This window comes from Hyaena hyaena, unplaced genomic scaffold (genome assembly GCF_003009895.1).
Source record: "Hyaena hyaena isolate Hyena2069 unplaced genomic scaffold, ASM300989v1 scaffold_56, whole genome shotgun sequence".
Taxonomy (NCBI): Eukaryota; Metazoa; Chordata; class Mammalia; order Carnivora; family Hyaenidae; genus Hyaena; species Hyaena hyaena.
In genome coordinates, this window is record NW_024080688.1 from 2,227,185 (window position 1) to 2,253,997 (window position 26,813).

The following is a 26,813-nucleotide window of genomic DNA, read 5'->3' on the forward strand; positions in this document are numbered from 1 at the left end:
GGGTTGAAGTTAGTTCTTTATAAGCTTGTTTCCTCTGCAAGACTTCAAGATTCTTATAATTAACACCTTTTGGAGTACTAGGAACCATTCTCTAGGAACTGGTGGCCCTCCAGCCATGTTTGGTTTATTTCTTTTTAATTTATTTAAAAATTTTTTTAAGAGAGATATAGCATGAGCTGGGAGGGTCAGAGAGAGAGGGAGACACAGAATCGGAAACAGGCTCTAGGCTCTGAGCTGTCAGCACAGAGCCCGACGCTTGGTTTGAACCCACAAACCGTGAGATCATGACCTGAGCCAAAGTCGGACACTTAACCGACTGAGCCACCCAGGCGCCTCCCTCCAGCCATGTTTGTACCCCATGTGCCATCTGTCCCCCAATCCCCAATCAGATGTCAGCAAAGGTAGACACAGGATGATTCTTTAAGCTTTGGACTTCTGAACTGAAGTTCATACCTTACGGCCCCAAGGATGGAGCATCATGAAAGAGGCCAGACCGGGACACAGAAAATGACAGAGAATGGTCTTGGACACCGCAAGGCAATGAGGTCCATGACATTTATTCAAGACTGCACTGATTCAAGTCAATCCACCTTCATCATTTGTCTTGCAGCTCAGTGGGAACCATATACTGCAGAGCCTAGGCTTTGAAAGCCCAAAAAAACTGGAATGACATATTGGCAAATTAGATCTTAAAAGCATTATTTATTTACAGAACTTAGAATGCATCTCAGCCAGCATCCTTTTCACCCTGTGTTAAGCCTTCAATCTCCCTCTGGAAGGCCCATCTTCAAAAGAGAGACCGGCAATTTTCGACCAAGCCAAGCAGCCAAATGACCAATCCATCAAGTGGCCAATCTGCAGACTAATGGATTTTCTGAATGAACACTTTTATTAACATTACCAATGTCTAAGATTTACAGCAATTTCTATTAGATGGAATAGTTTCACAAGCTTTTAAAGATTTATGTGACGCAGTAGTTGACTGGTTTTCACGTGATCTTAAGAAAATCATTTGAAGGAATTTCTACTTATCAAAAGCTAAGGATGGTTTATTTTTCCTTTGAATATATTTAACTTATGAATACATTAATGAAGAATGTTTTTGAATGTAGATTTTTCTTGAGTGCATGAATATTATGCCATTTGGTTTATGCTCCTTCTGTCCCCCACTTTCTACTTCTCCTTTTCTGTCTTCCCACCTTCCTCAGCTTCTTTCTGTGCCTCAGTTTGCCTCGTTGTAAAAACACAGAAGTCTCCCCCCTGAGATCCGAATAAAGGTTAAATTAGATAATGGTGGTAACGCATGGGGCCTGGCATATGGTATGCACAGTATGTTTTAAAACTACATACGAGTCCCCATCAGGTACCCGACACTCTGCATGCACCATAAACCCTGTAAAGCATGGGCCTCAAAATGGGGGCTCTGACAATTTATATGGACCATCTCTTGTTCTTATCAGCCTCAGATCCAGGTCTCTTTGACCCAAAGTCAGAGCTCATAACCACTTCTCTTCACTAGTTGCCTCAACCATTCAACAACATGAATAACGGGCACTTAGCCATTTGTCTGTGTGAGGTGATCTTTTTCATGCTCCTTCATCATGAGGGATCTTGGGGAGCAAGTCTTCCCTAGGTCTTCTGGGAAATGCTTTTTGACCTAGAAATGGACCAGCTGCAGCTTTTAAAACCAGGAGAAAATGTCTTGTTAGCTCTCCCAGTTTTGACCAAGAAGCGCTTTGGGGGATGCCAAGCAGAGAGTGAAGCTTCTTACAAGAAGTAAGTTCTTTTTTAAAGAAATTCACACGTGTGACCAGAAACCAAAGAGAAATCCTATATCAGATCTGGTAATACTCGACAGTACATTTTGATACATCTGCTCAGCCCAAGGGACTCAGAAAGGTAGAGGAAATAAACCGCACTCTAACAATATAGGTTCAAATATCATATTTTAGATAGGTAAAAATCTGTCATTTTTAACAGATCATGCGAAGAGGAACACAGAACACAAACTACCAGTTTTCCACGCACTCCATTTTGCTACATACATTACAGTTTAGCATTTAGTACAATATAAATCACTACCAGACTGCAACGTAAACACCAAGGAAAACTGTATGTTCCCATATGCTAGTTTTCACTGAAGAGGTGTGAGTATAAAAGAACATGATGACTCTTTTTCAACAAATACAGCAGAACTCACAAATAAAAATGCACACAGTCCCTTCAAAGGATCCCCTTCTGCAGCCTCAGGAATATTTTGTGTCAGCTTTTCCTTCTCTCAACATATCCTCTTGAGAATTGCCACCACTCTCAGGAATGGGGTGTGTGTGTCTGTGCGTGTGTGTGTGTGTGTGTCTGTGTGTGTGCACACACTTAACAGGACACATTTTTGCCTTTCAGAGAAAACATGTTACAACGAGCCGGAACCCCACCGGATTCTCATTTGAGCTCTCTCACCTACTAGCTGTGTGATGTTGGGTACTTTATGTCACCTTGCTACGCCACAATGTGCTCTCGTATTAACACTATCCCTCTGCTGTGTGTCATGGAGCTAAAGGAGATAAACCTGGCCCAGCCCTCAAGAGATAGGGTTTTCTCCTCCCCATTCCCTTTTTTTATGCTTTTGTTGTGCAATCATTAAAAACACCCCTTTTCTCTTTCTTTTGAGGGCAGCCCTTTATCATTATTTTGTTAATAGCCAAAAGGAATTTGGAGTTGAAAACAATGAAATGTACAAGCTGCAAAATTCCCTATCAGCTCTAAGATGTGCATGAGTGAGAAATAATAAGGCAGAATTTCCAAGGTGGTTCAGACATCGGTTCTGGAGAAAGCTGTAGGAGAGGCTCAGAGGAGAGGTGTTCTGAGAAGTGACAGTCACAATGGAATAGCTATCACGCCTATCAAGGTGATCCCTGGAAGGGGACAGCATCTATCTGCATATGTGAGGTCTCTGCACAGTCATGTGACTCCATTCCAGGAAGGCTTGAGAGTTCGAATTCTCCAGTAAGACTCTATCTACATGTCCCTTCAGTTTCCAATTAATTCAAGTCGGAAAGCTTGAATTGCAGTGAGAGTCTGAGGCTCCCACATTTCCTGAGGAGTGGGAGAACTCATCCAGATATGATTCTCTTGGAAATATCCTGCTCTCTACTCAGAGTACAATCCCTCTGCTGACCGCCGCCATCTGCTATTCTGCCAATGGTGCCTAAGACCCTTCTGAGCTACCTAGTCATTAAGACTATTCTTTTGACTCCGGAAAGCCCAGGTGCCTGAACTCACAGGCCTTGTCCTCCATTTCCTTCAGAGGCATCCTCAGTGTCACTTTGGTTGCAACCCCTCGTGGCCTTCCCTTAGGAGCGAATGTGGAGAATTTTCTTGAATGTCTTCTTGAAGTTTTCATTGCACAAGGGGTAAATGAGGGGGTTGAGCGTGGAGTTGATATAGCCAAGCCAGATGGTGAACATGTGCACATGCTCATTGCAACAGCTCTTGCAGAAGGCAATGACCATGAAGAAGATGAAGTAGGGAATCCAGCAAAGGATGAAGGCCGCCATGATAAAACCCAATTGTTTGGCAGCCTTCCGTTCTCGGTTCATGTGCAACCCAGACACATACTGCCTCGAATGGGAGCGGAGCCTCTTCCAAGTGTACTTGATGTAATCCAGCCCTGTGCTAGACCCGCTTCTAGGTTTGCTTTTCCCTGAGGCCGACTCTGGGGGCGTGTCTGAGTCTGTCCGAGAAAAGGACTGGCTGTCACCTGGGATCTGGTCCTCTGATATCTCATTGGCCACATGGATGCTCAGGCTCTGTTCATCCATCTCCGGCTGGTCGTGGCTCTGGTTGATAGCGACGTAACTCCCGCCGCTCCCCTCTGCCTCCGTCTGCATCTGCGCGATGTTAAGTGGAAAGCAGGGGAGTCTGTCCATTTCTCTGTCCTCCTCCCGGCTGAAGACACCTGGGCACTTCATCTCCTCTGAGTCTTGGGATGGTGGCTTCACGACAGGCTCACCACTGGCGTCTTTTGGCTTCCTTTTGAGAACCTCGCAGGGAGACTCCTTCCCTAGTTTCTTGGCCCCCGCCTTGGGGTTCTCTGGCTTCAGTTTAATTTCAGAGAAGGAAGGGAGGGATCCATTGATGAGCTCTCGGTGCTGACAGTGCTGCCGAACAGCCTTGTAGATCTTGGCATAGAACCAGAGCATGAGCAAGGTGGGCAGGTAGAAGTTGATGATGGCGGTCATGATCTTGAACCAGGTGACATCATAGAAGTCTGTCTCGCACTTGTCTTCCCGGTGTCCCGAGGCCGGTGACATAAAGTGATGCCATCCCAGAATTGGAATAACCCACAGAAAGGAGAGAAACCAGGCCCCCAAGATGGTGGCCGACGCTCGGGTCTTGGTACGATACTTCAGGTATCTGAGGGGCTGCTGGACAGAGCGATAGCGATCGATGCACAAGATGAAGACACTGAAAATTGATGCTGTGCTGGCCACGTAGTCCATGGAAAGCCAAAAGAGGCAGAGAGGGTGGCCCAGGGACCACCTGGACATGAGGAGGTAGAGGATGTTCATGGGCATGACGACAGCCCCCACGATCAGGTCTGCCACGGAGAGGCTGACGATGTACAGGTTCCCCACCGTGTGGAGCTTCCGCTCACTCCGCACGGCATACAGGACTAGCAGATTGAGTCCCACTGTGACCAAAGAGATGGCGCTCAGGAACACCACCAGGGGCATCAGTTGGGGGCTGGCTATGGTGGTCTTGTTCCCCTCGCACATCTTGTCTTCTAAGATGCAGGAGGAATTGGGAAGGGTCATTGGCATGAAAGCAGCCTCCAGCTGTGGCTCCCACCCTAGGAAGAAAGACACAAGGGTTAAGGTCAGAGCCTTGGAGATCACTAGTCACTTGGTACCATTAAGTGGATCTATACTGAGGTTGTACGCTGTTGGGGGCAGTGGATACCGCCTACAATCCAAATCCCCTTCTTCCTTAGTCATTCATTTCTTCACTCATTCAATCACTATTTAGTGAACTCCTGGCATTGTTCTGGGTGTTGGGAATATAGCAGTGAACAAAACAAAAACCTCTGCCTCCGAAGGGTTTACATTCTAGTGAGGGAGTTGGCCAAAAGCAAGGCAAGGCTTGTGTGAGTCCCATGTGATATGTGTTCTGGGAAGGTGGGCGGCAGTATGACTGGTCTGAGCTGGGCACGGCACTTTAGTTCCTCTTTGCCAGTGGCTGGTCTAGGAGTGGCACAAGACACAACTGTGGCCAAGGAAGTAGATGGGAAGTCTCATGGCAGAGCCAGGGTTCTGGAAATTTCTTTCTCTCTGACCAATGATCAAAACGATGAAAAGTGTTGCTTCTCCTTGCCCCCTTCTTGACAGGAGGTGATGCTTGGGGCTATGGAAGCCACTTTGGGGCTATGAGGGAAACACCAAGAAAACCACTGTGATGCCAACCCAGAGTCCTATTATCACTGAGCTGCTGGACTAACCCTGGAATCTTCTTCCTCCATACTGGCTATTAGTGGGAAATAACAAAGTGTCTTCTTTGCTTAAGTTACCGTTGTGGGAGTCTTTACTTCCAGCTCAAAGCATCTCTAACTGAGACGGGGGAGGTTACAAGGGTACACAAAGCATGAAATAAATCTAGCACATCTCTTTAGACTAACAGTTCTCAAATGGAAAGGGAGTCATATTGTTTGAGGAAGCTTATTTATATTTGAAAAACATTTCATTGTATAAACTATGCAAAGTAATATGTAACAAAACTTCCTGTGCTAGTGAGGCTATACTGAAAACACATTGTATCCTGTTATTGGTGATCCTCAGTCTACCTATTGGGAGGTAGAAGTAGGTATTAAATCTTCTGGAAGAGGTTGTGAGATTTTGGTATTCATCAAAAAGTAGTATGATTTTGAAGAAAACTTAGAAACCCTAACAGAGTGTAAATCTCTCTCAATAACTTAGCAAGACAAACTAACATTAAGACAAAGCCAGATAAATTCTTGAGAAGAAAGCTAAGTTTGTATGATTTTTTAAAAATAAAAAGCAAGACCCTAAGGCATTTGATCCTTGTGGAAGGAACCCTTGAGTTATTCCATTGGAAAAGCACTGATTTTGCCCCAGCTCTGCCACTAATATTCAAATTGGTATCTCAGCCTGGATTTTCTCACGGGTCAAATGTGAAAGGTGGTGTGGCTGATTGCTAACGGCTTTTCCAAGTATCCTGTTTAGAGGCTTTTGGGTATTTTTCTATATTCTCTGAACCACCCATCAGAGCAACCCTCCACCGTCTCCGAACGTGCCTCCTCTGAACAGCATCACTTTCTCCGATTGTGCCTCAGTCCTGTTCTCTGCTCCTGTCGCTGTCAGCCTGAGAGCCTTCGCCACTCAACCCCGTCCACCCCAGCCACCAGCTCTGTGAGGATGGTGACTCCCAGATCTACAGCGTCAGCCTGTATCTCTCTCCCCTTGTACATCCCAGGCCCAGGGCCTTGCAGCTTCACCCTCAGCCCTGACCACGTTCACACCCCCGGAGTAGCCCGCAGCCACCTCAGGAAGGAGGAAGGAGGCTCAGGAAGTTCCTCTCAGATTTTCAGTTTTGATTTTGGTTGGGAGGAAGCAGGAAGCAGTTCCCTAAAGCATTCCCACAGCGGGGTATTCTCAAGGTAGCTCCAAACCCCTCTCTTACAGGGGGTCTTGTCTCTCTCTTCTCCTCGTTACCTGGAGGAAAGTTCTCTCTTATTTCTCCCTTTGACTCATTGCACACAGAGGAGGACCAAGAATTCCCTTTCACTATGCGTACACTATTTGGCATTCAATTATTGTATCTGACAGAAAATGATTTGTTTTTATATAAAATCATTACTTTTTTAACTTTTTGACTAAAAAAGGAAAGTGGTTTTTCTTTTTCTTTTCTTTTCTTTCTTTTTTTTTTTTTTTTTTTTTGAGAGAGAGAGAGAGAGCACGCACAGGGGAGGAGTTGAGGAAGAGGGAGAGAGAATCCCAAGAAGGCTCCATGTTCAGCATGGAGCCTAATGCGGGGCTCGGTCCCACAACCCTGGGAACATGACCTAAGCCAAAATCAAAAGTCGGCCACTTAACTGACTGAGCCACCCAGGCGCCCCAAAAAGAAATTCATGTTGCATATTAAGTGTTCAGGGGTGAAATCTCCTGAGGTCTGCAGCTTACTTTGAAATGAATCAGAAAAACAACTGGGATGGATAGTTGGTTAGAAGGGACAAATAACAGACATGTAATAAAGCAAAAAGAGCATAATGTTAATTTATAACCTGGGTGGTAGATATATAGGTGTTCACTGTACAGCAAGCACTTCCAACATCTTTATTCTATCAATATTTTGCATAGGAAAATGCTGGGGAAAATTAATATCACATATATATATTTATACTCCTATCTCAGTGTGTGCAATTATTTACCACATGTTCCCCTTTGTGGCTTGGACATGTTATTTTGCTTAGACATAAAAGCCAAAGACAAATGCATATTTGTTAAAGGGATGAGTAAGTGATTGAGGGGCAGGGTGCTACGAAGCATTCAACAGACACTGACTGGCGAAAAGTTCCTTTCCGCTCAGGCATCTGTTTCAGAAGCAAGAAAATCCACTTTGTCCTCTGAAACCACGGAATTGAGCAGGATTCCCGGAAAGGCGAACAGAGCGCCCACCTGCTGCATACATGCACCTCCCCAGAGGAATGCGGCGTGGGGGTGGGGGTGTCAGGGAAAGAGGAGGAAGCCTGAGGCGACCCTGAGAGAGGGGTCCCACAGGGTGGGCACCCAGAGGGCAGAAGGAGCAGCCACATCAACGCTGACCTCCTGTCTCACTCAGGACCGGCTATATATCTTGCGGGGCTCAGTGCAAGATTACAAATTAAACAATTGTTAAGGATTTCAAGACGGTAATGGCAGAACATGGAACCGAGAGGGGGGCCCTCCTGAGCACAAGGCCTGGGTGGGTGCCCGGGTCACGGGCCCATATGCCGTTCTTGGTCTCCATTCGTCTTACCCAATCCCTGGACGTGCCCTACTAGGTGAGATAACTAATGTAAGGCGCTTTCCCCTCCCTCGGAGACCTGCATTTTGAAAGACAGATCGTTGAATGGTTTTCTGTCTATAAATGCCAAAGGGGCATCAGGCTGATTGTGGGAAGCGTGTGGGGACAGGGGTCCTCATGGCATCTAATGCTACACAGGAGGCCACCCATGCTCCGTCCAGACTGCCCAGACCCCATCGGGTTCTGTGGTGCCCCTCTCTGGGATCGAGGCCAAGCCTACAGAGATGGCACAGGTGAGACGGTGCACCCTGGGGAGACGGAATGGACGCTGGAGGAGGGACTGCGCGCAGGGCAACTGGGGACGAAAGGTGGGCTCCTGTAGCTTCCTAAGAGCACTATGTCCCCTGAGAGGCAGGCGATAGAAGGAGGAAGTTCTCACCCAGGCTCAGCCACTTGACAGGCTGTTGGAGCTTGGGTAAACTGCCAAGTCTCCGATGTCCTTACCTGTAAAGGAGGGGGAACATCATTACCTCCCTGGGCTGTGGGGAGGCTCCCTGAGACAGTGCGGTGGGAAAGCTCTGCTAATCCCCAGCTGATGAGGACCTGGTGACGAGCAGAAATGAGTCTCTTTTCTCTAAGAGGCTCGTGTGCACGAGCAAGGCATCAATTTTAAATGAAGGGAATGGCTCCGTTCCAAAACCATTAGCTGCACTGGGACTTTTTCCAGAGTGATTACAAACACTCTAATCTAATCAGGCCCATGTGCCAGCAAATAAACAAAGGTAGTCGACGTTCCTTCCACATCCTGGGAATGCGGACCAGAGCCGCTACACCAGTAAGGAGCCGAGCTCTAGGCTTTTCAGATATCACTTATCAAATGCCTGCCATAGCACATAGGGAGGTCTTGTGATGATTGCCAAGGCAGACACGACAAAACAGCTCAGTTCAGAGACGTCAAGCAACCAACTCAGGGTCACATAGCTAGGAAGAGACTGCCGATGTCAAGACTCAAACCTTAGTCTGTTTCTCAACATTCATCCTGTTGACATTTTGAGCTGGATAAGTCTTTGTTGTGAAGGGCTGTCCTGTGCTGTGTTGGACGTTTAGCAGCATCCCTGGGCTCTACTCGCTAGAGGCCAGTAGTGCCCTCTCACCCACTCCCAGTCATGACAACCCAAAATATCCCTAGACACTGCCAGATACCCACTGGGAGGCAAAACGATCCTTAGTTGAGAACTACTAGTCTAACTGAAGAATAAGCACCTTGAACTGCCAACGAATTGCCTTGATAAATAGTAAGCTCCCCATCATAGGAGGTGTGCAAGAAGAGATGGCCTGGACCTGACTCCAAATTAGAAATGCTCCTTTCTCAGTGGCAGTTATTTACCTAAGTAGAACTTGGAGATGTTGGTTTTAGATCAAAGAAACCAATAGGTAGGGATCTCTGCTAATCATTGGGAGGGGAAGGCAAAGAGGAATTGGTGGGTTTGGAGGGATGCTACACATTAAATGAGGCTCCCAGTGACCTCACCTTCCCACTTGCCTTCCCATTTCAGCAATGCTGTTCCACAGAAGGCTTGGGGCTCACTTGGATGGAAGAATTGGGCGCTGGTTAAGAACCCAAGCTTTGTAAATCAGCTAATCTCTGCTCTAATTCCATTTCTGCCCTAATTAGTTGGGCAAGGTATTTCGCTCCGGCAAGTCTTGGAGTGAAAAAGCGGGGGGTGGAAGCACCTAGTACAGTGCCTGGTATATAGGACGTATTCAACTAACAGCAGCTGTTGTGTTTTCTTCCATTTGTGGGTAAGGCAGTGATCCCAGACCTGGCCCAGTCTGACTCAGAGGAATCATCTTATACCTCGTTCTTCACTCTGGCAAAAACTGCTAATAGTCTTCCACAATTAGTTGTCCTCTATTTACGAACAGACTTTTTTTTTAGCTGAATACACAGTTGCCTGGAGTACATTTTCCAGAGTCCTTTGTAGCTAGGTACGGTCCTGTGACTAAGTTCCAGTGAAATGGACACAAAAGTGTAGGTTGCAACCTACAGAAGGCAGCTCTAAAGGGAGGATGTATTCTTTTCTTTGGCCCCTTTGGCTAGAATGTTGACAGGATGAATGGGGCTTCAGCAGCCTTCCTGGGACCACGAGGAGGCGGCACAGAACGAGAACACTGAAGCAGCCTTGTGGACGGAGCTGAGATCTCTGATGAGTACAGGGCCGCCAAGCCAGTCAGGGCTCTCCGCCTCTGGGTCAGCATAGGTTTTCTATCACACACAGGCAAACCGAATCCTAACTGACACACTGCCCCTGACTTCAAGGAGTTTGTCAATTACCATGAGAACAAAGACGAAGGATAAATGAGCAGTATCAAAACATTTTTTTAAATTTTAAAACATTAAAAATTCTAGAACGTAACTGGGACAAAAATGATGACTGAGGTAAGATCAAAGCAGGTGACAGGAGAGAGGAAGGAGAAACAGCCACTCTCGAGGTGGAGTATGGACGCCAAGAAGAGCACTGGAGAAGGAGTGATGTGTGAGCTGGGCTTTGAAGGATGAGTAGAAGTTCACCAGGAGGAAGGAGGAAGAATTTAAGGATAAAGAAAAGAAAGAATAAAAGTACAGAGCTGAATTCGAGGAATTGGGAGGGAATCGTAGGAAGGGTGCGTCTTTATCTCCCTATGCCTTTGCTTGTGCTGTTTCCCCCCTCTGGGGCACCATTTGCCTTGAAGCTCTCGGTTACGCCCCCTTCTGTGTCCCCACAATGCTTCTAACTCTTCCCATTACATCACCTAACTTACTAGTCTTCCCGTAGCTGTTTCTCCCTCACTAAACAGAGGGCACCTCTACAACATGGCAAGTGTCCACTATTGCTGTTTCTTTTTTCTTTTTTTGTTTTGGTAGATTACACTTATTTATTTTATTTATTTTTTTTTTTACAAATAGTTTATTGTGAAGTTGGTTTCCATATAACACCCAGTGCTCATCCCCACAAGTGCCCTCCTCCATGCCCATCTCCCCTCTCCCCCCCACACCCATCAGCCCTCAGTTTGTTCTCAGCATTCAAGAGTCTCTCATGGTTTGCCTCTCTCCCTCTCCCCCACGATGTCCCCCCTTCTTCTCCCCCACGGTCCTCCGTTAAGTTCCTCCTAATCCTCCTATACGTGCAAACATATGGTATTTGTCCTTCTCTGCCTGACTTATTTCGCTCAGCATAACACCCTCAAGGTCCATCCATGATGCTACACATGGACAGAATACATTATTTCTCATTGCCATGTAGTATTCCATAGTATAGATAAACCACATCTTCTTGATCCATTCATCTGTTGATGGACACTTAGGCTCTTTCCACGTTTTAGCTATTGTGGAGAGTGCTGCTATGAACATTGGGGTCCATGTGCCCCTATGCATCAGCACTCCTGGATCCCTTGGGTACATTCCTAGCAGTGCTATTGCTGGGTCCTAGGGGAGTTCTATTGTTAATTTTTTTGAGGAACCTCCACACTGTTTTCCAGAGGGGCTGCTTCTAAAGTGAGATGCCCATGACCATCAAGGGCACACCCCTCCTCCGTGGCAGGGGCCACACTTTTTCCTTCACTGCCATTCTCCCGTGCCAGCACCAGGCTGGCACACAACAGAACTCAGCGGAAGTTTACTGGATGGGCTCTGGGAAAGCACACGGATGAAGAGCATCAGGAGACATGGGAAGAAGGATCTAACCACAGAAGGGCGTATTTTTCACGAGGATGTCTAGATCAACAAAAACTTGAGATCAGATGTATGCTAACTGGTGAGTATCGATGCCTTTCATTTAACTCTTCTACTTCTTCCTGGAAACTTTACTGTTAAGAAACTTCTCTCGCAGTAATCCAAACCATGAGTACAGACTTACGCACAAGGATGCTTACTGTGTCATTTAGGATAGCCAACATGGGGCTATCTAACATGATAACAAATCTAACATCTAATAAACCTAACATTTGGAAATGAAATCTAACATGGGATAGCTACAGAATAGAATATCATGCAGTCATTGATAATCACATTTATGGAGCACCATTAGTTACGCAGAAAAATGCTTAAAATGAAATTAAATCTATAACAGATGTTATTTGTGCAGGATGATTCTATTATCAGGTTTAGCATGAGGGTGAGTCTCTATTACGTTATGTTAACGATTGTTTCCTCCAGGTGGTAGGTGATGTTTATTACCCTGGGCAGGTCCCCAGATATCAACGAGAGCATCTTAGTTTTATAACAGGGAACAAGTAAGAAACAATTGCTTTTTTTTTTCAAAACAAAATAAAATAGATGGATTCCATTGGGAAAAAACATTTGCAAAGAAAAGTCTTCCACATTCCTCATGCAGATTTTTTTTTTTTTTTTTTTTTTTTTTTTTTTTTTTTTTTTTTTTTTATTTTTTTTTTTTTTTTTTTTTTTTTTTTTTTTTTTTTGCGAAAAGGGGGAGTTTGGGATTCCTTTCTTGACGCATTCTAAACTGCCTCACCTACCACTCCCAACTCCCGACTGCTCTACCCACTGGGAATCCTTTGTGCTGGATGCTTATTTTAGTCAAGTAAGTCTGAACATTAATTTCTTTCTCTAATTCCACCAGAGAGGGGCCATGCATGAAGTACCCCAAGGGCTGCAGATTCTCAGTGAGTCTGGCCAAGGCGAAATTTCCAACACTAGAGGTACAAACCATGCAGAGAAAAATTGCTAAGTTAGACTTTGTCAAAATTTAAAACTCTTACGTTTCAAAAGGCACCACTAAGAAAGGAAAAACCTACAGAAGGGGAGAAAATATTACATCATATATCTGATGGATTGTACGTCTGATGTATCCAGAATGTTTAAAGAATCTTTCCAACTCAATAGTAGTAAGACAACCCAATTTAAAAATGGGCAAAGGATCTGAATCGACAGTTCACCAAGGAAGGTATAGGAGTGGCTCAGAAGCTCATGAAAAGGTGCTCCACATCCCTGGTCATCAGGGAAATGCAAATCAAAACCACAATGAAACACCACTTCATGTCCACTGGATGACTATACTTCTAAAAGAAACACAATAATGATAAGAAATGTGGAGAAATGAGGAGCCTCATATACCACTGGTGGGAATGTAAAATGGCGCAGCCACTGTGGAAAAGTCTGGTAGTTTCTCACACAGTTAAACATAGTTACCATAATATAACCAGAGACCCACACAGATTTGGATGTGACTATTTCTAGCATTATTAATAATAGCCAAATAGTGAAAACAACCCAGATATTCATCAACTGGTGAAGGGATAGTCCAAAGACAGTATATCCGTGCAATAGAATGTTAGTTGTCAATTAAAAAAAAAACCCAAGTACTGATGCATGCTATCACGTGGGCGGACTGCAAAAACAAAATGCTAAGTCTTAAGCCAGACATGAAAGGCAACACATTGTATGATTCCGCTCACGTAAAAAGCCCACAATAGGATATCCATAGAGACAGAAAATAGATTAGTGATTGCCTGAGACTGGAGGTGGAAACAGGAAGGAATCTTTGAGAGTCATGGCAATACCCTAAAATTGAATTCGGATGATGATAATATAACTCTGGACATTTACTAACAATAATTGAATTGTACGATTTACTTAGAAAGGGTGAATTTCATGGTATGTAAATTATATCTCAAAAAAGATGATTAAAAAAAATTCAGTAGTTCAAGCAAGAGGCTGTCTAGGTTTCCAAATCTCTGTCTGTCTTAAAAACCTATCTTAGAGGAGCCTGGGTGGCTCAGTCGGGTAAGCGTCCGACTTCGGCTCAGGTCATCATCTCACAGTACGTGAGTTCAAGCCCCACGTTGGGCTCCATGCTGACAGCTCAGAGTCTGGAGCCTGCTTCGGATTCTGTGTCTCCCTCTCTCTCTGACCCTCCCCACCCAAGCTGTCTCTCTCTGTCTCAAAAATAAATAAAAACGTTAAAAAAAATTTTAAACCTATCTTAGTACACTAGTACTGCTCCCTAAAATACCTATGAGGCACTAGGATTTTTTTTTAAGGGAACTAAAGATGGGTTAGGTAAATATGGATGAAACTAAGCGTGGACCCTAACGACCACTACTGAATTGGGCCACAGTTTTGACCCTGAGCTTCTGAGGAGCCAAAACAAATAAGAAAACAGAATCGATCACAAGATTCTAGTGTCATTTGAACGAAAGCAAACTAGTTGCTTAACAGGAAGACAACGTTAGCTGGAACTGAGTTTTAGGTTAGGTTTATCTCGTGGTTTCTTGTGGAAGGGGCACAATGAGATGTCACACATAACTTCTAATCCTCAGAAGTGGAAGTATGGACACGACTTAGCGACATCACCCCTTTCCTCTTGTGCCTCTGTGAGCTTCTCTCATTTTACAGTTTAGCTTAAGAGCTTGGGGGTGGAACTGGTCTGTCTCCGCTTCCCATGCCCTACCCCTGGTGGGACAGGCTGGGATTTTGAAATGAGGCCAGAGATGGGATGCTGAAGGATAATTATCACTAAATGGCAAACAGAAGGAGTATAAAAACCTCAGCTCCATTCTCTCTTACCCTCTGGCCTTGAAAAGCAATGAATGAAAAGAAAAGGAAGATTTCAAAGGCTTCCTAGGAGGGTTTCCATGTTGCTTCACTGAATCCTCACACTGCTGGTGACTTTATGATAAAGGAATCTTTTTTTTTTTTTTTTTGGCCCCTATTTTAATAGTGTGGAAGCAGAGGTTTCTGGAGTTTATGGAGCTTGGTGCCCTGAACTAAGATCCAAAAATAACTGAAAAACAAGCTCCCTAAAAGCCCAAGCGACACCCACCTTCTAGGATATTTGACTGGGCTTCAGATCTCCTACCCTAGCTCAGCCACCTTTTCACTCTAGTAAGAAAGAGAGAAGTGAATAGACACTTTAAATAAAGAGTTCATGGATCAGAACTACGAACATCTGTGCTAATATTAGGCAAGGACACTGCACACAACACCGGGCCCAGTATACACACACCTATCATTTCAGGACACGATGAATACTGTTTCATTTTTGTTCCAAATCCCTGGAGATTAAGCCTTGAAAAGGCAGTTTCAAAGACCAAAGTTATCCGGTCTGTTCTCTTCTTGAGAGAGAGAAGAAAAGAATTATGATATTGAGGTAAATAAAAGAGCTGTCAGAAGAGAAAGGAAAGGCAGATGATATGTTTATAAGAGAGTGCTCCTAGGTAACTGGGAATTCTTTAACGTCAGTCTCCTTCAGTCTAGTGACTGGTGCCGGACCACAGCATCCAACCCAGGACCGAACATGGGGCTCCTCAGCGCCACCTGCTGGCCAAGCCCCCTATTGGCCCTGGGCCCAGGCTTGTCTCTAGACTCCAGGTATGTGTGTATGCGGGCACAAGTGAGACTGAATCATTCTGGCTGCTGGTTCCATTCTCCTATGCATTCATTTATCCATCCATCCATCCTCCCTTCCTCCCACTGATCCATCCATCCAAAAAATCCTTATTGAGGCATCAGGTGCAGAAGCTATTATAGGTCCAGAATAGACACAACTCCAACCCTCATGAAGCTTCTGACCTATATCAGTGGTTCTCAACCGCGGGTACCTGGAGACCTCTTAACACATACTGACATCTGTTTCAGGGAAGATTGAGTACAGGTACTTTCCCCTGTTTTTCTGCTACGTACAGCTAAAAACCATGAACAATATATTTAAAACAAACACAAGGCAACTCTAAAAGGTGGAGAGGAAAAGGCAGACCAGCTGGGAACCCCAGGGCCCAAGAACGACACAGTGATGAGTTCCCTGGGCTCTCGTTTGGCCCTACACAGACGAGACTTTGCGCTAAGAAGACTGGCAGCTCAGAAACACCAATGGGGACAGACCGAAAGATCCCCCAACAAAAGCCTTCTGTGAGTAGCCAAAGGACCAGGAATGGGGCAACCTAGCAAAACAGAAAACTTCTAGACAAAAACTGCTCTACTTGAAGCCAAACGGCACAGAAAATACCGGAGCCACGTTCCTGTCCTGGCTAGCAGAGGCTGGATGGAGCCAAGGTTCCCGCCCTTGGCAGGCGACAAGGTGACCTGACCGCCCTGCCAGAGTGGTGGTCCTACAGTCCCTCAGGGACCTTCACCCGCAGCAGGTGGCGACAAGCCCTGCACCCCACCCCTAGAGTCAGTAAGGAGGCACCTCTACCCACCCCAGCCGGGGAGTCATTCCTGGAGGCCTGGCAGAGAGCCAGAACTCCAGCCACCTCATAAGTAATGAAGACCCCTCCCCCTTCAGGTGTCACAGAAGCTGAGCAGGGAACCTGGACTTCTACCCCCAGCTGGAAGGAATGAGGCAGCGCACCCTCCTCCCACTGCCCCCTGCTTCTCCTGCCAGAGACGTGTCTCATAAAACCAGATAAAACCAAAGACTTAAATATGATCCAGAGTCTCAAATGCTGCCCCCCCCAAAATGCCTACATTTTAGTTGAAAATCACTTCTCATATGAAAACCTGGCAAGAGCTCGTATGGAATTTTTTGAAGCAATCAATAGATTCCACTGCCAAGATGATAGGGATGCTCGGATGAGCCGACCAACATTTTAAAGTAACCATCATATACATACTTCAGCGTGCAAGTGGGACCATGCTGGAAGCAAATGAAAAAAATAGAAAATCTGGGCAAAGACTCAGAAGAAGAAAAGAAGAACCAAATGGAAATTTTAGAACTGAAAAATCTGGTAACTGACATAAAAACTCAATGGTTGGGCTCTATATCAAGATGGAGGAAACAGAGAAAAGAATCAGTAGCTAGAAGACATGGCGATAGAAATTACCCAATCTGAACATCAGAAGGAAAAGAGTCTAGAAGAAAAAAAAATGATGAATCTATGGGACTGTATAACAAAAGACCTAACATTCATGTTGGCATAGGCCAGGAGGTTGACAAGGAAAGGGATGGGGAAGAAAAGGTACCTGAAGAAACGATGGCTGAAAACTCTCTACTTTTGGTAAGAGACATAATAAACCTACGGAATCAAAAAGCTGGGTTAGCCTCAAAGAGGATAACCCCCTCTCAAAACCCACATGAGGACACGTAATAATTAAACTTTGTAAAACTAAAAAGTCTTAAAAGCAGCCAGAGAAAAACAACTTACCATAATGAGAAAGACAGTAGATTTCTCATCAGAAAATATGGAGCTGCAAAGGAAGTGACGCAATATTTCCAAAGGAATAGAAATGTCAACTCAGAATCTCACACTCGGCGACAATATCCTTACGGAACGAAGGGAAATCAATACATTCTCAGAAGAAGAACTTGTATAAGACATGCAGGATGAAAACTACAGAATGCTGACCGAAGAAATAAAGGATCTAAATAAATGGGGAAATACGCAGTGTTCACGGATTAGACGATTCAGCAGAGTAAATGTGTCAACTCTCCCCAAATCAATGTACAGGTTTAGTGGCATTCCTATCCAAATCTCAGCAAGATGTCTTATTGATACAGAGAAGATCATTCTAAAATTCATAGGGAAAGACAAAGGAACTGGAATAGTTAAACTATTTTTTAAAAGAGGAATAAAATGGGAGCAATCAGGCTACCTGATTGTACGATGTATTATATAGCTACAGTAATGGAAGACGATAGCCTTGGCAGAGGGCTGGACACGGACCAATGGAACAGAATCGAGGACCAAGAAAACAGACCTGCACAGATATGCCCAGGAGATTTTTGACACAGGTGCAAAATCAATTTAACTGGAGAAAGGGCATTTTTGACAGATGGAGCAGGGCCAGTTGGATATCTATGGCAAAAAATGGACCCTCACTCGGAACCCCATACTTCATAAGAAAATTAACTCAAAGTGGTTCACAGACTTAAATGTAAAACAAGGAACCATAAAACTTTTAGAAAAATTGATTAGAGGAAATCTTCAGGGTCCAGGGCGAAGCAATGAGTTCTTAGACTAGACCCCAAAAGCATGACCCATAAAAAGCAAAACTGATGAACTGGATCCCTCCCACAGTGAATCACCTACTCCCATTACTATCTTTGCTGCATCTCTGTGTTTCTTGGACCATCATTTACTTGATGTATATTTTTAACAGATCCACTTTTTTTAAGCTCAAGTTTATTTTACTTCCACATATGAAAAGCCAGTCTTTTTTTTTTTTTTGTCATTTACTAGAAGCTTTCTATAAAAATAAATAGGATGACAACAAAACAATGTGGTTCAGTTCTACCCAGATATTTTGAGGAAGGCTCTTCATTAAAAAAAAAGAAAGAAAAGATGAGCACTTAAAATATAGGTATTATCAGCACTAAATTGAGACCCTCCTGCAGGGAATCAGAAGAAATGAAAGCCAACGTGAGTCAATATTAACCAATGCCATGACTGTATGTAATTTATAGTCACTTCAGGTACCATCTAAAATGTGGTGAACACTGTTTTAAAGCTCATCACACCATCATTAGGCTCCTAAATCCCTTTAAGGAAAAGTCCAAATCCCTGAGGCTGCTGGCAAGGTATTGTATTTCCTTCATGTCTGATCCACAGTACTCTAGGAATAATGAAATCACTGTCCCCAGGTACCTTAGGCTCTTTCAGCCTTTGAGCTCTACATATGTTATTCCCTCCTCATGGGATGTGCCTTCAGAGTGGGGACCTCATTTTTGTACACTAGTCTCTCCTTCTGGGCCTACTTCAGAGCGTGCCTATAACAACCAGGTGAGGAGGATGAGGAGACAGAGAGGGATAGAAAGATTGATAAAGAAAATGGGAAGAAAAGAAAAGGGAGGAAGACAAGAAGGAAGAAAAGGATGGAGGAAGCAAAGAAGATGATGAACTCTTTTTAAAGTCTGTTTGTTTGTTTATGTAATCTCTACATCCAATGTGGGGCTCGAGCTCATGACCCTGAGATCGAGAGTCATACTCTCTTCTGACTGAACCAACCCGGCACCACTGAACTTCCATTTATCACACAAAACTCAACTTAAAAGTTCCTTCCTCTCGGGGCGCCTGGGTGGCTTAGTCGGTTGAGCGTCCGACTTTCGCTCAGGTCATGATCTCGCGGTTCGTGGGTTCGAGCCCTGCGTCGGGCTCTGTGCTGACTGCCAGCTCAGAGCCTGGAGCCTGTTTCAGTCTGTGACTCCCTCTCTCTCTGACCCTCCCCTGCTCACGCTGTCTCTCTCTCTCTCTCCTAGAAATAAATAAAACATTTAAAAAAAAAAAAAAAAGTTCCTTCCTCTCTGAAGCTTTCCTATATCCTTCACCACATCTAAGCATTTCTTCCTGTGGATTCCCACAGTATTGTTTCCTTATCTTTATTAAGGCATTTAATGTTCTGTATGCTAATGGATGGATGGAAGGATGGATGGATGGATGGATGGATGGATGGATGGGTGGGTGGTTGGATGGGTGGGTGGGTGGATGGATGGATGGGTGGGTGGATGGATGGATGGGTGTGTGGATGGGTGGGTGGGTGGTTGGATGGATGGATGGGTGGGTGGATGGTTGGTTGGTTGGATGGATGGGTGGGTGGATGGTTGGTTGGTTGGATAGATGGGTAAGTGAGTAAGTGAGTGAATGAGTGAGTGGATGAATGAATGAATGAATGAATTCAGGTATCCTTCACTTAGACTTTGATCCTTATAAGGGCAGAGGCAATATGATACTACCTAGTATTCCAGTACCTAGTCCATTGGTTCTTAACTGTGGCTTCACACTGGAACCCACAGGAAGCTATGACAATCCAAAACTCACTAATGTCTGCTTCCCAGCCTCACCCGATTCTGATTTTGTTTGGCATGTGGTCCGAGCATCAGGATTTTTGAAAACTCTGGATGCAGCCAAGACTGTGAGTCATTGCCTAACCCAAAGCTGAACGGCAAGAAGAGTTCACTGAACGGTGAATGAGTGAGTGGGTGAATTCCTGTTTAACACATCACAATCCTGACCTAACGTGACCATTTTCGGAGCTTCATATTATGCTAATTCATTAATATATTCAGGAACTATTAATTAAGCAATGATGCCGTCCCAGGTGTCATGCTAGGCGAGCTGCCGGAGATGAGTAAGACTCCCCCTTCTCCCCCTGTTCCCATGCACCTTTGGGAAGCCTGGGGCTGTGTCCTTGTTCCTCCAAGAACTTTCTGTCCTGCTGGTTAATTGGCCAGTACCAACAGCAGTCATCTCCCCAGTGACTGACAGCAAACCTTACTTGTGGCCGCTTCCTTCTGCAAATGTAAGGACAGACCCTATAAGTCCCCAGAGAGAAAGTTCCTGGAGGGGATGTGTGAGTCAGCAGACCAGAAGGAAAGTGGTCCTGTCTAGAAGTCTCCAGGCACTGCAGAGGTGACAGGTGAGCCCTGTGTCACTCAAGTGAACTTCCTTCTGGGCGTGTATTGACACAAAGAAAACCCAAGGCCCTGGGGTAGGGTATTACAAATCTGAACTGCCCCATAGCTATAGGGAATTTTCTTCCCAACTGCCGGGCCTCTCATACTTAGAGCTGCTTTAAGATTTGCACCGCAGATTGCTGAAAAGCAGAGATAATGGCCATTGGGGCCAGTGCTGGTCTGGTTCAGCCTTGGATAGTGTCTCTGCTCAACTGTTGAACAGCTTCCTAAATAGTCATCGTGATTCCAGTCTCAGCCCCCTCAGCCCATCCTGCACGCAGAAGCCAGATAATCTTTCTGAAAGCCACACATCTAATCACCTCTTCCTACTAATGAAACTCTAATGGCTTGTGATGGCCATGAGGCCACAACAGGACACGCAGGAATAACCACCCCCCCCCATGTCTCAACCAAGGGTAACCCAAATGAAACTGGCTGCCTTGTGTGCAGTCCAACCCTGGTACCACACTCGGAAGAAATTCAAGTCCAACATCCAGGAAGAAAACAACTCGAAAATAACTTAAACATTTACCAAAGACTCTCAGAGAGGCAAAAAACAAAAACCCAGCAAAACAACAAACTCCCAAAGCACCGCTTCTCCCATCCACTGCCCTACTATGCAACTTCCTGTGTCAGCTGCCTGCCATCAGACCTCGCTTTCTCCCCTCAAAAACTGTAGCTTGCATTTGTTTCCTCTTTGCGTTTTTCCTATCACCCACACACCGAGCTTCTGACCACTCAAGGGCACCTTGCACTTCTAATATAAATCCACTTCGCTTTCTTGGTGCCTCCTCTTCTTTGCCTATCACCCCAGTCAGCACCAGAGAAGCCCAAAACATAAGCATTCAAAAACATGTTCTTCTCTGGAAACGGAGGGGGAGGGCCAGGCAGCGTGGCTCGTTGCAGGTGAAAACCTTTGACCTCACGCAAGAGCCTTTTCCCCCTGGACCCAATCTCCCGCTTCTGATACTCCACTTCGCCTCCATGGGCCTGGCTCTCGCACACCCCCATACCTTTGCAAATGCTGTTCTCTCTGCCTGGGCTGCCTGTTCCTTTCCTCTCCGCCTGACAATATGCTCAATTAATTCTTTACAACCAGCTCTGATGTCACTTCCTTGAAGGCTGAGTTCCACCAGACGGGGCTCATTGGCTTCCTTCTCTAGGTTTTTCCTGAACTTTGTACAGACCTCTGTTACAGCCCTTGTCAAGCCAGGCTGTAATTCCTTAATTACTGACCCAGACTTTTTCATTAAACCGTAGGTGCCAAATTTAAGTCTGAGTCATCTCTGTGCCCTCAGCCCCAAGAACCAGGGAGCTGCTCAAGAAACAGCTGCTGAATGTTCTAGAAATATGCTCCAGCCAGCAGTGCTGCAGAAAAGCATTTCCCTGTTCTCCCCTCTGCTCATTAGCCTGCGAACACTTGTCACAGGGAGGATTGAGAGACCTCCCCTGGCACTCCCGTGGCGACGCCTGCGTACCCTCCCTGGTCCGGCCGGCCCTCCAAAGGGTAGTCCGTCCCTCTCTCTGACCCCGCCAGGCCTGGTTCTCGCCAAGTCAAAAATAAGAGGAGGAGCTAAAGGCGGTCCAGCAATTAGGCATGAGAATGAAATAAAGGCATCCAGACCTGAAAGGAAGAAATAAAACCTCTATTTGCAGACGACAGGATCTTATATATATTCAAAATCCTAAGGACTCTATAAGAAAACAATCAAAGCTAAGAAATGGTTCCTGGGGGCCTAGGTCCTCAGTCTGGGATGGGAAGGGACCTGATGCCACTGGACCCACCTTCCCGTGTCATTTGCCACCGCGCCTTCCTTTCCACTGCTCTGAGCACCAGCACATGGAGTGTCCCGTTCATGGCCACCTGCTTTCCCTCAGGGCACTGTGTCTGGGCAGTGCCCCGCCTGCAGTGTTTCTCTCCCACCGTTGCCGTATCTGTAAACCCTAGAAATAAGAGCTACATCTATGGAGGTTAAGTGTTCCCCACGCATAATCTCATAGCAACGCCATCAGGAAGGAACTGTTATTATCCCCCTCATTTTTCATAGGAGGCTCTGTGCCTGTCCCTTGCCCAAACTCCACAGCTGCGTGGCCCCGCTGGGCTTTGAAGCAAGGGCTCCCAGACTCCAACATCAAGTTTGGAACTAAAGATCCGGGAAGATAAGAGCGGCCGCGCTCCAGCGCCCCTTCCCCTGGACAGATGTGTCTCTTCCCTCCCTAATGCCGAGGCCGCCGTTTAGTGCTGACTCTGTAGCATAGCCATTTGTCCAGAGTTTTTCTTTTTCCTGTGAGGCAGGAGGTTCCTTGGCAACAGGAGCCATGTCCTCGTCAGCTTTACAGCCTCCTCTGCCAGCACTGCTCAGCACACAGTAGGTACGCATATTGCCAGGCATCAGCACGGATGGAACGATACAGTGGGGGAACAATACGCTAAAGAGAACACATGTCTGTTTCTTTCTGCACGTACAGGAGAGATGACATCACTCATACGTGGGCCATGAGGATCATCTGGCAGGCACACACTGTTGGGGGGGGAAGGTGTCCCCTTCCCTGCTGACAGCCCCTTACGCATCCAGTCCCCTCCCCTGCAAATCTGCAGAGGACCCTCCCGAAAGAGAAGATCCCATTCTTCGTGGCATGGATTTGTCCATTATCTCTGTTTACTGTACATCTGGTTCAGAGTAAGTGCTTCGTTCATCTGTTGAACGAATTTGCTGTGTGACCTTGAACTCTTCTCTCAACTTCTCTGGAACTCCGCTGTCAAACAAGGGGGCTGCACTAGCTCAGAAGCTTTCAAACCCCCCCCCTCCACTTTTCTTGGTAGTTCGTACTGGTTCTTATATAAGTTTACAAGCAGATAAAAGCAGGTTGCTCTGATTGGAGGGGGAAGGGTGGGGAGCCCAGAGCTCCATCTGCTTGACTTCTCCTCCCTCTTGGTCCCAGGATGCCCAGAAAGTCCTCAGAGTGCAGTTCGATAACGGCTGAACGAGATGGACCCTAAAAGTCCTCTGGCTATAAAATTCAGAGCATCTGGATTTTGAGAGAATGGCTCTGAAAATGGAAACCCCTTTCTGACACATTTGGACAACGATTATTGCATGTCTAATGGACTTGAATGATGGAATGGGAGGTGACTGGAAGGGAGAGGTAGAGCTGTCTCAGGCTGGAGGATGGAGATGCTTCCCAGTGCCTCAACACCACAGCAGTAGAGAGGACCACTTGCTCTGCCTGGACATGTATGTAATTTGGCCCTGGCCACATAGTGTGTCAGCAGTCAGCAACCTGAACCACTGTACTTTCCTGTCAGCCTGCCATTTTTTCGTAAATGGGAATCTGCTTCCACCTTACTGTTCTCCGCCAATGTTTCCCGCTCTTTCTGTTTGCCAGAATCCACTAAAAGCTCCGCTGATTATAACAATTTAAATAGAGCAGTAAACTCAGAGGAAGTTGAACAAATGGATGACTGACAGGCAAATAGCCTTAGATTCTGGTATTTCACTTAAAATTCCACACAACGCTTGGGTTTTATAATAACATAGGAACCACTTAGCCTCTTCTGAAAACAATCACAGAGACTAGGACATAATCACAGTCTTCAGAGACGGTTGCCGGGAAAACCTTCCCGATCCAGGGAAGTTACAGCTGTGAATATACAGCATGTTTTGGTTCCTTGTCCTGGCCCAACCCCGGCTGCCCCTCGCCCCCACCCTGACTTCTGTCTCCTGCTGCTTTTCTATGTCCTCGGTTCCTGAGCCCAGGGTGTAGGTGTTTAAAAGAGGTGTCAGCTGTCATAAGAACAACCGCACAATAATTAGAATAAAGGATTAACGGACAATTTGAAGGAGAAACTGATATAACAGTGGTCACAGTGGCTTCACTCAAAGAGTGGAAGCGATCCATCAACAGATGCACAAGTAAACACAATGTGGTCTGTGCACATAATGGAATATCATTCAGCCTCAAAAAGGAATGAAATTCTGACACACATACTACAACCTAGACGAGCCTAGAGGACACTGTACTAAGTGAACCAGCCAGTCACAAAAGACCAGTGTTGCACGATTCCATCCTTAGAGCAACTCTGTGGAGACAGAAAGTCCAGTGATGGTCACCGAGGGCTAGGGAAAGGGGGAGGGGAAGGGAGTGTTTGATGGGCACAGAGGTTTAGTTCTGTAAGACGAGAAAGGTTCTAGAGACGGATGGTGGTGAGGGCTGCACGGAAATGGGAATGCACTTAACGTTGCTGAACTATGCACGTAAAAGTGGTGAAAATGTAAGTTCGATGTTATGTACATTTTTCCACAATAAGAAAGAAAGAGAGAAAGAGAGAAAGAGAGAGAGAGAGAGAGAGAGAGAAAAAGAAAGAAAGAAAGAAAGAAAGAAAGAAAGAAAGAAAGAAAGAAAGAAAGAAAGAAAGAAAGAAGGAAGGAAGGAAAAGAGGAGGGGGAAGGGAAGGGAATTGAAGTGAAGGGAAGGGAATTGAAGGGAATTGAAGGGAAGGGAAGGGGAGGGGAGGGGAGGGGAGGGGAGGGGAGGGAGAGAAACAGGTCTAACTACTCCTTACAGCATTCTCACATTCTCGCATTTCTGGGAGGGGAGGTGCCTAACATTAAAGGATTTGCCAGTTGAAGGGGATCCTTAGAAAGAATCTTCCTGGGACTTCAAGGTAGACTGAATGTGAATGTGTCGTAGATGCCAGTGCATTGACTGAATCCTTCTACTTGACATTTACTCACAAACTCCCTTTCCCACGTCCAGATACTTCAGGGAGCAGCCACCCCGGGGACTCCCCCATCTGACCTGGTCTCTCCGCTCAGTACAGTCAGAGACTCAAGGGTAGGCTGTCGCTTTCCCGCTCCTGCGAGGACGCTGGCGAGGAAGAGTGACTCTCTGAGAGGAAGGGACCCCTTCCCAGGTAACTACCGTCCGCCCGTCTGTCCCTTAAGCTCACACCAGCCGGCAAAGGCGGGAGAAAGGCGGCAGAGGCAAACAAGGCTTCCCGGAGGCAGCCCACACCCAGAAGGGTAAAAAGCAGCACTGTGTTCCCGACATATGACAGCAGAAAGCAATTTACTGTCTCCGGCGCATTTTCACCTGCCAGGGGTGCGCACGGGAGGCACGGGGGACCCCACGCCCCTCACTGCCTGCGGCGTCCTGGGGCCGCGGGAGTCTCTGCTCCTAGTGGAGGGAACACAAGCATGAGCAGGTGCAGCCCCGAGCACACGGGTCCCAGGCAGCAGCCCACCCCCCTCAGTGGCAGTTCCTATAGAGGCCACTTTCCGGAGATTCAGGAGGGACCGGACCTCAGAGAAGCGACTTTGCCAAGATCACACGGCAAGTCAGGGGTAGAGGTGAAGACGGCACTCGGGGCTCCTTCCACCCAGAGCTGCTTCCTCCCAGGACCACCAACTCCCACTTACAGCTCTTACTAGAATGCGGGTGTGGTGCTAGGGGATTACATGCACGGTCTTATTAAATGGCCAGTGCAATGCTACTTACAATTAAAGTTTCTTTGCCAGATAAGGAAACCAAGGCTTAGAGGGGTTAAGTCACAGTCACAGGTCACAGAGCTGACAGGAGGCAGAACCTGCATTTTTATCTGATTGTATCCAATACCTCCTCCCTTTTTACTTTAAAAGTGTTGGGGGTTTTTTTTTGCACACAAAAAAAGCGAGCCTGACCAGCCCTTGAACTCTCTGCCTCCTGCCTCTTTGCTCACGTGGTTTCTTTTCTGGCACCACCAATTCTATAAAACGGACTGACCTCCCGACCAGCTGAGATCCTGCCCAACCCAGAGGCCAGCTCAAGTGCTACCCCTACTGAGATGCTTTCCGGATTCCTACCACCCGACCCGGTCAGAACCTCTGTCATCTCTCAGCATGACAGCCTTTTGCACACTTCTTCCCTTTCCTTTAGAACATTCTATCTTAATTTGTTGGTCTAGGTAATCAAAGTCTAAGGTCGGTCATCACCAGTGACAACCCGTATTGTGCTGGTCACCATGTAAAGGACTTACATGCCGTGTCTCATTTAACACATAAGCCTCTGGAACCATGTCCATTTTATAGACTTGGAAACTGCTAAGAAGCTCAAGGTCACACGGTTAGCAAGAAACAAAGCTAGGCATCCATTCAATCAATTCATCAATCAATATTAAGGGTCTATAATACACTAGACATATACTAGGTGTTGGGAAAATAGCGGTAGTAAGTCAGGCAAAGTTCCCATCCATTCTAGTGGGGAGAGCCAGTTTATATATATATATTTAAAAAGTAAATAAATACTACATTAGGCAGTGATAAATGCTTTGAGAAAACAGGGAGTTATTACAGCTGGGGCCAGTGTGCTAATATTGTAGGAAGGATGGTCAGGGTGATGTGGTGGCATTTGAGCAGAGGCCTAAAGGAAGTG

At 46.0% G+C, this 26,813-nt stretch overlaps 1 protein-coding gene across 1 annotated transcript in view; it reads right to left on the bottom strand.

Annotated features, from left to right (window-relative positions):
- Window positions 1-541: 541 nt before the first annotated feature.
- The window catches only part of HRH1 (histamine receptor H1), a 78,888-nt gene continuing 52,616 nt past the window's right edge, over window positions 542-26,813 (bottom strand). The window contains exon 2 of the mRNA XM_039231275.1: window positions 542-4,849. Coding sequence (XP_039087206.1) covers window positions 3,351-4,820 — 1,470 coding nt within the window. The 5' untranslated portion in view covers window positions 4,821-4,849 and the 3' untranslated portion in view covers window positions 542-3,350. The remainder of the gene's footprint in view (window positions 4,850-26,813) is intronic.